The sequence below is a fragment of the Cebus imitator genome, unplaced genomic scaffold, assembly GCF_001604975.1.
Source record: "Cebus imitator isolate Cc_AM_T3 unplaced genomic scaffold, Cebus_imitator-1.0 Scaffold201, whole genome shotgun sequence".
Lineage (NCBI taxonomy): Eukaryota > Metazoa > Chordata > Mammalia > Primates > Cebidae > Cebus > Cebus imitator.
The window spans coordinates 2,317,590-2,332,311 of record NW_016107516.1 but is presented as its reverse complement, the minus strand read 5'-3'; the positions used below and the strand labels follow the sequence as shown (position 1 = coordinate 2,332,311).

The window sequence follows — 14,722 nt, the reverse complement described above, 5'->3', positions numbered from 1 at the left end:
AGTTCTAGGAAAAGACAGGCTGACAAGCTAAGTGGCAAGATGAGACAAGTCCATGTGGAACAATCAGAGACACCTGATGAATCCAGGGTGGGGCTGTACAGACACAATTCAGGAGCTTCTGTCGCTCTGAGGAGAGAGCCCTGTGACTTTCAATTCACTGGCTCTCACTTGGCTAAGAGTTACGTAGCCTAAGAAAACAGTCCTCAGAAATGCCAACTGGTATAGCAATCATCCAAGATATTTATTTATTCAACTCATAAGTATGGAGTGCCTACAATGTGTCAGGGACTTTTGAGGTGCTAGGTTACAGTGATCAACAAGACAGGCAGGGCTCTTGTGGCTTACAGAGCTTACAATCCTGTGTGACCCACCTGCCGTGACTCTTATTTTAGTGTCCACCAGTCCCTTTGGCTCTGTCTCCAACTGTTCTGTTTGCACATGACCCATGATGATGTTGACTTTAATATTAAGTCCTTTCTAATGACTTAGCTGGTTCTTACCATCTAGGTCTTTCTACTCCTGGGTGCTTAGAGTAAAATACTAGGTCCAGTCTGACTCTAACCCTCAGCCAGCACCTCAGGTAGACACAGCTGATCCTTAGCATGTGGATGATCAGGCACTGAGGAGCACAGACTAAAGGAAAACTACTGATTTATGAGTGAACATGTCAGAAATGGTGGGAGATCAACCCGGAAGACATGCCATTAGATGAGATTAGAAGAAAGTAAATCATAAGTTCAGCAGTTGATAGGGGTATTGGATTCTAATGTTAACAGTGGAATACCAGAGAGAGTCTGCAAGGCAGGGAGAAGACTCCAGCGATTTGTTTGTGACAGCAACTTCTGACCCCTTTGCTAGTCATGCCATGCCTGTCTTCAGGTGCCAACAGAGCACCTCAGTTGCTGTCTAATAGTTCCTGCCTTTATCAACATGTATCTGCTGCAGAAAAGTAAGAAAAGTCAATGAGTGCTGGTGTAAAGGAAGGAGGATCAGGGAAGTCTGCACACAGGGTCTGGAAGAAAATATTGACTTAGGTCAATAGGAAGAAAGATGAGAAGCGGATCTTCACATTCTCATCATAAGCAAAGGCATAAAGCATAATGAGTGCAGGACATGAGAAGGCAAGCAGGAGTTCTGACATGGCTTGTTGGGAGACAGCTAAGGGTTGATTAGGTGAGGTGGAACAAGGTAAAGATGAGCTTCAACTAATGGGCCATGAGTTGGGGCTATGATCTGAACAACAAATAGCCCCTGTGGCTTTTTTAGTATATGGGAAAATATGAGGAAAACAGAAGCTATGTATAAGGCAGGTGATAGATGCAAGAGCAGGGAGCAAGAAGACTAAATGATATGGATTTAAAATGGTTTATTTTCCATGATCACGAAGGTGGTTAAAAAAATGATATGGTCTGAACTAGAATGGGCATTTGTAGAAATGGAGAGTGCTACAACAGGAGCCTCACCAGGATTGTCTGTCTAAATACAGGAGCTAAATAAAAGGTTGGCAGAGAGCAATCATACAAGGACCTTTCCATTTGTTTCCTAGCAATTACATAAAAATGTTTACCAACTGCCATGATTGTTTAATAATACTAAGCAATAATGTTAATATTTGTTGGTTGCCTCCAACGTGCATGGACTGTTCTAAACTAGTAAGTGTATTTTCTGATTGAATCCTTCCAACAACACAATTACTTAGGTACTATTATCCCACTCTACAGATGAAGATACTAAGGCACGAAGAGGTTAAGTCACTCCCAAAGTCATGCAGAAAGTAGATGAGCCAGGATTGAGCCCAGACAGACTTCAGACCTAGAGTCTTACTGCCTCAGAGAGTACCTGGTTGGTGCTCAATAAATGTCTTTAGACACTGAATAAATCCCTTGTGGTGTGAAGCTGTTATAGGTCTAAGGAAAAGGTCAAACATGACAGCTATGCTTACATTAATCTCTCCCTTTTTTAGACCAGTGTTTTCCTAAGACATGCAGCATCTGAGAGTGAAGCTAACATTTCCTCATATGGAAATAAATTAGAGAAACCCCTCCTCCATTTGTAGCCGGCCCCATCAACACTATTATATAATTCTCACTGTAGATATGAATCTAGAGAATCCATACAAAACTCCAGTGTTTCTCCTTGAGTCCTAGAAAATTATGTTCATTGTATCTTTTTCACCATTTTCCACCTGGGGCACACATTACACACTGTTAAAAGAATTTCTTTTTTCCATATCTGTCACCCATAAGTCAAGGTTAGCCTTCCTGATGACTAGTTTACTTTGGGTATTCATCTATTCAGTTACTCCCCTTTGGGGTGAGGTTCCTTGGGGTAAAAGCTATCAGATGACCTATTTTTCAGTTTATTTCATAATTATTGAGTATCTACACGCTCACCACATGATGCGTGATGATGTCTGTCCTGCTTACTGTCATCTTCCCCAAGGGAGTCCTGAAACCCTTTCTGGACCAGTAATCCAGCAATACGCATTATTATTCCCCATTTAGTCAGCACATAGCCTAAACAATCTGCCTCCCACATGACAATGTTATGCAGAGTTTAGGATTTCACACCACATGTCTCCTTTACACTGCGCTGAAGGTCAGTGCCCACCTTCTCCTGACCATGCAGATTGATGAGGCTGATTCAAATGTGTTTAGATGTAGTTGAAGGCCTGTATTGTCCAGTTAATGTCACTACTGTGTTTAAAAGCTCTTTGTGCTGCAGGCAAATTGATGGAGAGCAATTATACATTTGTCCAGAGACTAGATGGATAAGTCTAAGTCTGTGCTATGCCAGTAGTTTCTATAGTGATAAGATGAAAGGTCAAATGGAAATATTTCTATTTGAGAAAACAAGTTAAATTTGCAGGTTCAGTTTTACATTAGAATAAGGCAAAATCTTAGATAACGTAGTCTGACTAACCAGATAAGTTAACCAGCTGCTTGAAATTTTCAAATAACTTTTACCTTTGTACTTGGTTGATTAAATAAGCTAGACTGGATAAGTTAGCAAAAAATAATTTTAACTTTTTCCATTCTTCTCTGTTCAGATGAGCTATGTTGAATAATTTTTTCTTGTCCTCTAAAAGAAATTTCAGACAAATTTCTTGGCTTTTTTTTGGTGATTTTCATATAATAAATGTCATCTGGTCCCTTTCAGCCACAAGAACAGACTTGTGTCAATAATTTAAAACTCTTGTCAAATGTAGACTTGTGTCAATAATTAAAAGCTCTTGTCAAATGTAGTGTCAAAACTCAAAAAAGTTAATTGAGTCTAGAACTTCTTTTCTCTCCTTCCCCCAAGTGTGGGTCTAGCTCAGCTTGGAAAGGTTGGGATACCTGAGGTGGGGGTAGGGAAGAGACGGGGGATGTCTCTGATTTCCTGGCCTGGCTCCATCCTCTCCTCCACTCCTAGCTGCTGGCTTGGGCCCCCCTTTATGAGGAATGGGGTAAGGAGAAGAGGAGAGAGACAAGGAAGGAAGGACCTTCCTTGCTGGCTGTAATCTGACTTGGGCGCCCTCTGGAGGAGGAGAATAAAAATTGCCATATTGACTTCATGGGGCACTTGGGCAGATTTTTCAGAAATCCCTGACTGTCCTATTGCTGCTGTCCCTTAGTGCAGGCCATGCCTCTCTTCTGGTCTTCTGCTTACTTCTCCCTGCAGCCTCTAAACTTCTGAAGGTCAGCTCCTCTTGGGGGCTTATTTGCTCCTCTAAGTGTTCCTCCCGAGTGAGATTCTTTTCATGGCACCCTATTTTGTCTGGAAAAAATACGCACCTTTGCCTGTTCTATGGGGGAAGTGCTCCTCTCCAGCCTAAGTGAGGCACCAAGGCCCTTTGTCCTAAATTCCAGGACACACAAGTCAAGAGATCTGAGTTGTTCTCTCAGATCCACACTTCACTTGGGCTAAAGAGAAGGAGTGGATTCTTCTTCATCTCCTCCACGAGGGAGGGCCTAATGCAGAGGACCCTTCAAAGGAACTCTTAGCCAGACTGCTCCCACCCTGCCACACAGCTTTGCGGCTGATTATGGACCAGCACTGATAGCCCCCACTCCACATGCCTCACATGTCCTGCATAAGTGGGCTAGAACTCTGCTTTCAACGTGAGACTGCTCATGCCCTGTACTAAGGGTCTTAACCTTTGGGACCTCATCTGAAATGAAGGTATAAGGATTCCATTTAAAAATTGTGTTCGGCATTATCCATTGAAGAGTTAAAGGAAATAAAGTGAAAATGAAGCAACATGATGAGGTGATGGTTTATGCACTGATGGGATCCTCAGAAAGCTGTAGTTCTTAGCAATAGTGTGGTGGATGGAAAATAAACACTGAGTTTTAAAAGCATTGGCCAAAGGTGAGGATGCTCAAGGAACATGAAGGGAGACAGAAGAATGGAGAAAAGAGAAAGCTTTCGCTTGGGTGGTTCCTTCCTCTAAGGGTGATTAAAACAACAGAAGAAACTAAGCAAACAAAATACCTACTACAGCACTTGGTTCACAGTAAGTGTCAACAGGTTGTATTCTATTATTAGACCCTGTAGATCAATTTGGGAATACAGTAACAACACAAGGTAAAAAAATAGAGTGGCTGATTAACCAGTCTGTCTTTGTCTAAGGGATGTGTGTGCATGCATGCGTGTGTGTGTTTTAATAAAAATAAATAATCCAAGTTTGGAATTACGTATCTACTTGAGATGTATGCTGATGTAAACAAAACCAAGCTCACAAGGACCAAGGCCTAGTGAAGGGAGGAGGGAAGTGGGCAGTGAAGAGCAGCAGAAATCTACAGTTGGCATGAACAGCCACATGATACCCTACTTGTCATATCCCCACAACGGCACTTTCCCCGACTCTTGCTTTGCTCAGCCAAGTTGGACTCCAAGCTGTTTCTTCAACATGCCAGGGTTGCTCTCATCTCTGGGCCTTTTCCCTCATTTCCTATGCCTGAAAAACACTTCCCCCAAATATCTAGATGGATCACACCCTCTTCTTCTTCAAATTTTTGTTCAAATGTCACCACCTTCTCAATGAGGTACTCCATGACCATCCTATTTAAAATTGCAGCTGCCTCCCACCCCACTTCCTGTCCCCTTTTTTGGCTGTATTTTCTTCACAGCACATTTTAACATCCTCTGTAAGTTACCTGCTTGGCTCCTCTCCACAAAAATAAAAGTAAATTTGATGAGGGCAGTGCTTTCTGTCTGATTTGTCTACTGACACACCTATATTACCTCGAACAATGATAGCACATGGTTATCAATAAGTATGGATAATTCAGCAAATTTTTTCTAAATGGAGAAATTTTTTTAAGTACAAAAAAAGCAGAGATTAACAAAGGAAGGCTTTAGGGAATGCAGAAGAAGGCTCCGTAAGGCATCTGGCTAGTGCTGAAGTCTGGGCAGTCTTATGAAAGGTAATGGTGGGACAGGAAGAGAAGCTATCAAAGGCTTGCTGTTCTGGGAGGTTGTGTGCTAGACATCATGAGTGAGCTCTTCTGTGGCTAGGCCCTGGTTCTGATGATGCATGCCACAGCAAGGCTAACTACATGGATAAGGCTACCAGAATGGAATAGTCTTTAGTGTCAGACAGGCTTGGGTTCAGTTCTTATCTCTGACACCTACTAGCTCTGTAGCCTAGAGCAAGTCATTCTGATGGCAGCAGCTGCCTGAATGGACTAGCTGCTGGGAGGATGCCAGCTGCAGTGGAGGAGGCATAGCTGGGACTTTGGAGCTCATGGAGGCTGGGAACAGGCAGGAGCCTGCCCCATACTGACTTGGTGGGGCAGGAGCCCTAGACTCAGGGCAGCTGCCACCACCCAGCTGTGACTCTGGACCCGGACATCCCTGTGCTCTCAGAAGCCTGAGAACACCCCTACTCCCACAGGCTCAGAAGGGCCTGCCCCCAACTCCCTGGACTCTCCCCACTCCTGGCACCTGCTCCAATTTTGGAGCAAAGTTGTGGCCGAGCCAAGGCACTGTCATAATCTGGCCAAGTATGTACATGCTTAGGACAGTACTGACACACCGGTCCCCCATCTTCTGCCTCCGGACTTTGGGCACCAACGAGCACAGGAGGGAGGCAGTGGCTGGGCTGAGCTGAGGGCAGCTGGCTGCAGGCAAGGCATATGTCTGGAAAGGCATAGGTCCCCAGCAAAACCTCACCTTTGGGCCAGGGATAGCCTGAAGCTAGGGAGTCAGGCTGCCAGTTCCAGGTGAAGGTCATGGCTGGAGTGAGAACTTCATTGATGACCATTGGGCCAATCAGATAGTGCCTTTTCCAGCCCCCCCACCATGGCCTCCCACGAACCAATCACCATGTGCCTTCTCCCTTCTGAACCCATGAAAAAACGGGGACTCAGCCAGACTCAGACAGAAGTCAGGACGGGGACTCAGCCAGACTCAGAGAGAAGTCAGGACAACCAGCTATGGAAGGGAGCTACCCACCATGGGTCTCCTCGTCCAGAGGACTTGTCTAGAGAAAGGAGCTACCCACTACAGGTCTCCTCTCCACTGAGAGCTGGACACTCACTGGGACAGTCTGCCTGTGGAAAGGAACTACCCACTTTAGGTCTCCTGAGAGCTGTTCTGTTGCTCCGTGAAACTCCCCTTCACCTTGCTCACCCTCTAGTTGTCTGCATACCTCATTCCTCTTAGATGAAAGACAAGAACTTGGGACCTACTGAATGGCGGGACTGAAAGAGCTGTAACACAGCAGGGCTGAAACACACCTCCCACTTGCTCACCACATTGCAAGTAATGAGGAGAGAAGGCCTGTAGCCCTTCAGGGAGCCCAGACCTAAGGGCCTCCTGGGCCAGGGCTGTAACACCCTGTTTGGGGTGCTACAGTTCCTGGCATCGTCAGGCTTTCAGGTGCCACAGTGTTCCCTTTGTCCAGACACCAGTGCCTGCAGCAGAAGCCGCTTGCAAGACATCTGATCCAGCAGCAGCCTCACACAGAGCCGGCACCCATGCTGGTGCCTGGAGTTTCCCATGCCGCAGCAGCCAGTGTGCCTGGCTGTGCACAGTGGCCAGATCCCATGCTCACTAGTTCACACACTCCTTGCTGCTCTGCACCTGGCTCTCCCTTGACAGGTGTGGGATCCAGGCTGGTAGCACAGACCAAGCACAGCCTGGTGGGCCAAGTGGGTGGAATGAGCCCAGCAGATGTGAGCACTACTCAGGCAGAAGACACCACTGGTCACAGAATTTCTGGCTGGCAAAGCAACACCCCAAAGATCCCGTGATAATTTCACCTCTTTAGTAGTTTCCTTGTCTTAAAAAATGAGAGTAATATTATCTAGTTCATCTGATTGAGAATCAAATGTGAAAGTGCATAAAAATCAACAATGAAGCTAAGACTCACACTGTCCAGTCTGAGAAGGCATGTCATGATTAAGAGTCCAGTAAGCAAAACCCATCTCAAAATAAATCAAGACCTTTATTTGTAATTTTAAATTCCTTGAAAGAGGAAACAATGACCAAATCACTATTTCTCTTTCTTTAAGTTACCAGTTTCTCCTTTTTCCTCCCCTTAAGCTACTTTGCAGCTGCTCACTTGCCTTTTTTATTTGGCATATAGTAGGTCCATATTAAATTATCTTTAAAATCTATGTTGTTTGGAAAATATTTTAGTATTTCCCAAAAGTTAACCAACCATAGATCTTCCAGCCTTCCTTTACCTTTCCTTTCTCTAGCAGTTAGGTCACCAGGAAGACTGGCTAGAGTACAGGTCGAAAGATTCTGTTCTGCTTAATGATGTCACATGGAGATGACCAGAATTAGCTATTTCAGAACATGTTTCTGGCTACCCACTCAATTCAGCGCTGACTGAAGCTGTCTTCTAACTTAATTGAATTTCCAGTGATAGCATAGAGAGGGGTTTTTTATTTTCATGAGAAAATTTTTAAAAGAGTTAAAATAGAACTGGGCCAAAAAGGTTTTAAACCTCCTCATGTAACTTTATGGCTATTTCTGAACTAGTATAAACAAAACATTTTGTGTGAAGTAGTGTTTACCTCTAAATTTCATATTTCCTGGAAACATGGGTCATTATAGTGTATCTCTGGATACTTGCAGTATTTGACAATAATAAATATTCACATTGAAGAAGAAATAAACAGTCAGCAAACAAAGCCATCAACTCCCTGTCACTGAGTTTGGCATATTGCTTGCCTACATAGAAATAGAAAACACTATCGAATATTGAAGAGATGTTGCTATGTTGTATACTGAGCCTTAAAACAAAGGTACAAAGCAAGCTGTCTCACATCCAGAAATATATGATCAATATAAATCTTTCAAAAACATGGCTACAAGAAATGCAAATAAAATTTTTTAAATGCTGTACATGATATCAAGAGACAGTCAGACATGTTCTTATATAGTTACAGAATCTCCAGGTCAGGTTCTAAGAAGGGATTTTTTAAAACAAAACAAAACTCCTAAGAAATAAGCAGTGTTTCTGCACCTGCGTGCAACAGTTTGATCACTGTTCTGTTGCTGCTGATATCTCAGATATGCCCTGTGGCAGGTAACACCCCAGCTAGTTCTCACATCCAGTTCAACTCAGCACACAGAACAAACACTCCTGAGGACTTGTAAAAGCCCAGCAATGGAATGGACAAGTGCCAGACATGACTATTAGTAATCCACGGCATGTGAGACCACACACTGGGCCTTTGTACTGGCTACGTCCTCTGCCTGAAAGTTCCCACCCTCCCTCCACTGGCCACAATCTCCCACTAAATTCCTTGAGAAAACTTTCCTGGGACTCTGACTGGGCCATCCCCCCTTTAATATATTCTGGTATTTGAATTGGCTTATGTGATCCTCTGGTTGATGTCCATCTCCTCCATGAACTTAAACTCCAGGAGAGCAGTATTCCCAGTGCCAAGCACAATGCCTAAAATATAGAGACTCCCAAATGTTGGTTGAACAAATAAAAGAATCTGTGCAGGGAGTAGAAAGAGAGGACTGTGTGAAGATTGTTAGAGATCAGATCATGGAATGTGAAGGAGCCTTAACCTTGAACCATGGTATAAAGTGGGAGAGAGAGGGGTAGATTTAATTCATCTAGGAGCTACATAGTTCTCTAAATGGCTTTAACTCTGGCTTCTACATAATGAGTGAGGTCCCACAGTAAAGGGATCAATCTCTCAATAATCTGTGCAAGCTGATTCAGACCCTCAGGTCAAAGCCTAAGGAAAATTCAGCTGGAGACCAATATGACCGAAATAACTTTGTGCTCCCTAAGAGACTAAGTATCACTGATCTTTTTGTTCCCCACCCTGGACATGTATTCAGCCCTCAGTGTACTCCACAGCCTGTGTGTGAGAAGGGTAAAGCAACATAGATGTCTAAGTCGGGGCAGAGATATAGTCACACAAGGATTAAGGCAGCATGCATTCCTGAGGCATGTTTCTCTCCCAACGAGGTCCCTAAATAACATAATAGGTAGAATCAAATGAATGAGTTCTTCACCTGCAGTGAACTTTGAGAAACGATTTATGTCACATTATTTTCTGACCTCCAGAAAATAACATTTAATTAGTCATTTTAATGTAAATGAAATTCCCAATCAAGTTATACTTCATCAGGATTCCTGTGATTTCCTGCCAGAATTAAATTACATGTCCTGGTCAGTGCCAGCACCCAGTGTGGGCAACCAGGCTGGCATAGAAAAGTGTCTGTTGCTTGCAGATAAAGCCTTTTTAAAGGCTGCTGGCAGTGGCTTATTAGACTGAGATTTCTAGGTAGCGGTCATGTAGTTTACAAATAAATATTAAGTTCTTTGATGTTTATTTCCTAGATCTTTTTTAACATTTCTCATTATAACTATTGTTATCATAGCACCACTTTTAAAAACAATTCTTTTGAATTTACTAAGTCTCTCAGCAAATACTTTTGGAGGTTAATTCTCAGCATGAGAAAGAGAAGGGAGGGAAAGAAGGTGGAAAAAACCATCTTTATTCATTAGGAAGAACTTATCATATCTCAGCATCTCATACAGTGTTCAAATTACTTATAGCTAATTTATTTTTTTATATATTTTTACCTTGTCTTATCCCAAAAGGAATATGAAGTAACTTTAAAATTACATAACAATACAGAATTTTGAAAAGAGGTAACTGAAGGAATTGCTTTAGAGAGAACAAAAGTAACGTCTTCTCAATGAGTAAAATAAAATTATAAATCACTTGGTGATCCATAGATTAGTAAAATTGTATAGTAAGACAGTTGTCCAGAAGCACAGCTGCTCTTAATGCAGAGACAGACTGGGCCCACCTGGAGAGGGCGTGGTGGAGCACAGTCCTAGGAACCTTATCACCGCGAGTGAACAATGGCGACCCTTCCCCATGTCCCGACTATTAGACTGTCATCTAGTGTCAGACAATGGGAAAATCCTCAGTACTAAAAGAGCAATTCCACAGTGACTAGGAATGTGGTTCCAATACTAGTTCAAAGCAATCTACAAAAGCATCCCATATCCTTTAGGTAAGCAATCTTGTGCACTTTTTTTTATTAACACAGCCTTTAGTGAATGGTGGGGGGCAGTGAGCTAGAAGTTACAATTTCTGCAGAAGAATCTGGTACTGATGGCTCAGTGGGATGGCAGAGGAGAAGAACTGTAGGTGATTCTGCCAGTGAGAAGTTACTACCCTACCATAAAGCTAATGCCCCAGCCTCCTATCACACTCTTCATTTCTGACAATTAGCCCTTTTCTGGTACAACACTTTGGAACGTAGTTCTTGAACTTGGGCCAGGCTGAGGAAGCAGGGATTAGTTACCTTAGGTCAACTTTCTTCCATAAAGACCAAGGAAAATGGGACAATTGTGGAACTCCTCAGGAGATTCAAGTGGCTTATAGTTAGAATATGCTTGTATTATCAACATCTGAACTAAACTGCAAGTTACCTGTTTTATGGCTTCTAAGATATACTTTTTAGCATTTACTGTATTCCAGGCACACTTCTAAGTATTTTATATGTATGACTCTTGTAATCATGAAGTCACAGTGTAGTAAGTATCTCTTTGTAGTTCACTGATGGGCTTCATTGCAAAAAAATAAAAAATAAAAAGATTATCATTGATTACCTCTGGATGTGAACTTCTGGTTTATAAATACATAATCCACAATGCCGACTTATTTATTTGATTTGATTGCCTATGTTCTCTATTTAAGGCATGCCCTTGCACAGAATTGAGGTACCAGGAAAGCTGGCTGCCATTGACCACTAACTACAGCTTGAGGATGAATGAACATACAGGCTATCATACTGTAAAGATATTTTATAGGATACTTTACACATTATACAGTGCTCTTTTTATGACTATCTGGGGAAAAGTTTCTTTCTAATTACAATAAAAAGAATAACTTTTTTAATAACTGTATTAATAATAATGCTGCCTTATCTTATTATATTCATCAATCACATAACCTGAACTCTTTATTTCTTGGCATTTACTACCAGAAAGGTCAGACCAAATGTGGGGCCTACATCTACTAAAAGCATAGGAGATCACAAAATGCTCTTTGTGCACTATCCCCATTTAAGTTTCAGCAGGAATCAACATATTTTTTCTACTTTATTTTCCTTGTTCGTATTTTCCGTTTCCGCTTTTATCTTATTGCATTGCACATTGATGTAAACCACCTTGAATACATTTTGGAACAAAGGAGAAATACATGCAAAATGTATTTAAAATTTTTTCTTTCCAAGAGATATAAACATGACTTCAGTGAACTGTGGTTGGATATTTTTCTTCTTTAATCTACCTTGCTTTACATAATACCTCTAAAATATAGAGCTATTTTCAAATGAATATGAATCAGTCTTTCATTTGGGGGGAGTAAGGGGGAAGGAAGAGAATGTACAATTATGGAGTATAAAGATGGAGAAATGACTTTGCAAACTAACAACTGAAGAAAATATGAAACCATACTTAGTATGTGAAGATACTATTTTCACAATAGTATTTGTGAAAATTCACTATAAGGTAAGGTTCATGAGAGCAGGGACCCTGCCTTCACTGTTTATTGCTATAACCCCAGCATGCAGAATAGAGTCTGACACACAGTAGACACCAAAATAATATATTTTGAAAGTGTGAATGTAATGCATTAGGAATTAGGAGAACTGGGTTAACAGCAAAGAAATGATATTGGATATTGGTTATTTAACCACAAGGATATTCTTTTTAGATCCCGTCTCATCATTTACAAAATGAGGCTATTCACTAAGATTCTTTCCAACCCTAATATTCCAGGCACAGGTAAATATATGAATGTAAATACATATAATAATTTGGAATTTTGTTTTCAAAATAGGATATCCGGCTACATCTTCAGTGACTCTTGGAGATGTGAGTGCCTCGAAACCAAACAGCACTCCTCAATGTGAGTTTGGCAAGGTTTTCCTCCATGATTGGAAAGAGACAGCACAAGTTTTACTACTGCTTCTATAATGTTGACATTTCAGCAAACAGCTGTATTTTTCATTTGATGTTAATACCTTGGTTTTGAGTTACTCTACAGTGACTATATTAATATAATAATTTCTACAGTCTTAAAAAATAAGGGTTGGTGACTTGTTATTATAGTGTACCTTTTATCTGTCAAGGGATTTTAAGGCAATATTAAAGTAGTCTTCACAATACTCTCAGTGATCTGAGTTAGTGACAAGAACAGAAAAAGAACACAAATTAGTGACAAGCTGGCATTAAATATAAACTACAGAGCTTTTGCTTAATATGCCAGCTAGTGTTCCTGCATAGGGAAGCACATTTTCAATTTCAGATTTCCCAAAAGTCACATAGATTAAAAATTCTGTGCATCAAAGCAAAGTTAAATTACAGCTTTCTAAAAAAGCTATATTCTGAAAATAATTTTGTCTTTCAGCCAGCAATTCCAGCGTGACAACCCGAGGCTTCGGCTACCCCCAGACCTCCAGTGGGACAGAGGCCAAAAAATGTTAAGTATAATCGTGGGTCCTTTGAGTCCTCTGAACTTCAGTCACTCAGCTAACACATATATTGAACAACATCTATGTGCTTTGTTGTAATAATATTCACAAATGTTCACAAAGCATCTATCATGTTTAAAGTATTGTTGTAGATGCTGAGAATACATCCGTGGACAAAAAACATCTAAGCTCCAAATTATGATGAAGGGGAGACAGACAAGTGGTGATAAGTTATATGAACAAAAAGCACAAGAGGGAGACAGTGGGGATCAAGAGTGAAGGGTTGCCATTTTAAATGGGTGGTCTTGAAAGGTCTTACTGAGGAAGGTGACATCTGAGTGACGATATAACCAATCAAGCTAAAAGAGCAAGCTGTGAGTATATCTGGGAACAGAGCAAACTAGCTAGAAAATTCATATCACAAATAAAAATGAAAAGAGGGAGACAAGCGTGAGGCCAGAAATTATTTGTATTTTTAATCTGGCCAACTACAGTAGGGTCTGTGGGTGCTGCTTTAGCAGGTACAGACAGGGGTTGAAGAAGAAATATATTGCCTCTTAGTGGTATAAAACAACGATCAGTGTGGTGGGGAAGTGGTAAGGAAGGAGTCAGGAACAAAAGGAGCGAGGCAATGGATGCCACAGAGGCAGAACTCTGAATTTAAATGCTAGACTCTTTGCCACAAAGACTAATGTGTGTGTCCCTTTGGAAAACATTTAAGTTCACAGTTAAAACCTTTAAAAGTATTTTGTATCCACTTGCTCCCTCATTTCGGGGAACTTGTCCTTAGGCAAGAAAGAGAGAAAAAGAACATGAACAGGACTGTTCTTAGTAGCATCATTTATTTATTTTATCCCTTTGATGGGCCTTGGGCTCACAGATTTGAATTAATCATAATATTTAATTCATGAGACACTTTCGTTATTGGTCAATGCCCGACCCTCTGTAATTTAACATATTTCTTTTAATAAATATGTGAATAATGTAATAGAGACCTGTGAACCCAGTACCCAAATACAAGAACTGAAAAGACAGTATACAGAAGGGGGAGCATAGAAAGACATCTAAAAATAAATGGAACTTAAGTGTCTATCAAAACGGCATGGCAGATTACTGTGAAAAGAGGAGACTGTTCAGTAAAAGAACCTAGAAATAGTGATTATTAACAAGAAAAAAAAATAAAATGTACCCCTGCCATGCACGTTACACAAAAATAAACTCTATACAGTTTAAGATTTTTACATCAAAAGCAAAACATTAAAACATGTAATAAAATGTGGATTTCTTCCTGCTTTGGAGTAGGGAAGGGCTTAACAAAGAGACATAAAGCCCTAACCATAAAAAAGATGTAAAAATTAGAATAAAATCAAGAAACTTATGTTCATCAAAAGACTTCTATAAGAAAGCAAAACAAGGAGGACGATCCAAGATGGCCGTTTAGGAACAGCTCAGGATTGCAGCTCCCAGTGAAAGCGCAGAGGGTGAGTGGACGCCGCGTTTCTATTGCCCACAGACTAGGAAACTCCCGGGCGGAGGTGCTCCACGGTCGCCAGCGCGGCTGTTTCAGCGCAGTTGTGCCGGCCAGCGCCGCTGCTTTGCCCCGTGCGGCTGCTTTGTCAGCGCCCCGGAGCCGAGGTTCTCCGTACAAAATACACCGGTCCGGGGGCCCTTTTGGCTGGTGATTGGAGCCACGGGAAGTCGCCCATTCGCCAGTTCAAAAAGGGGACTGAGCAGGGAACCAGGACAGTAGATTCCAGGGCAA

At 41.6% G+C, this 14,722-nt stretch overlaps 1 protein-coding gene and 1 long non-coding RNA gene across 4 annotated transcripts in view; one reads left to right on the top strand and one right to left on the bottom strand.

Moving 5' to 3' along the window:
- LOC108317398 overlaps positions 1–14,722 on the bottom strand; it is a 320,387-nt gene that overhangs the window by 253,810 nt on the left and 51,855 nt on the right. The window lies entirely within an intron of this gene.
- Positions 1–14,722, top strand: part of CD96 (CD96 molecule) — a 104,088-nt gene that overhangs the window by 58,859 nt on the left and 30,507 nt on the right. Inside the window, exons 9-10 of the mRNA XM_017547832.2 lie at positions 12,327–12,395; positions 12,897–12,968. Of these exons, the coding sequence (XP_017403321.1) occupies positions 12,327–12,395; positions 12,897–12,968 (141 nt within the window). The remainder of the gene's footprint in view (positions 1–12,326; positions 12,396–12,896; positions 12,969–14,722) is intronic.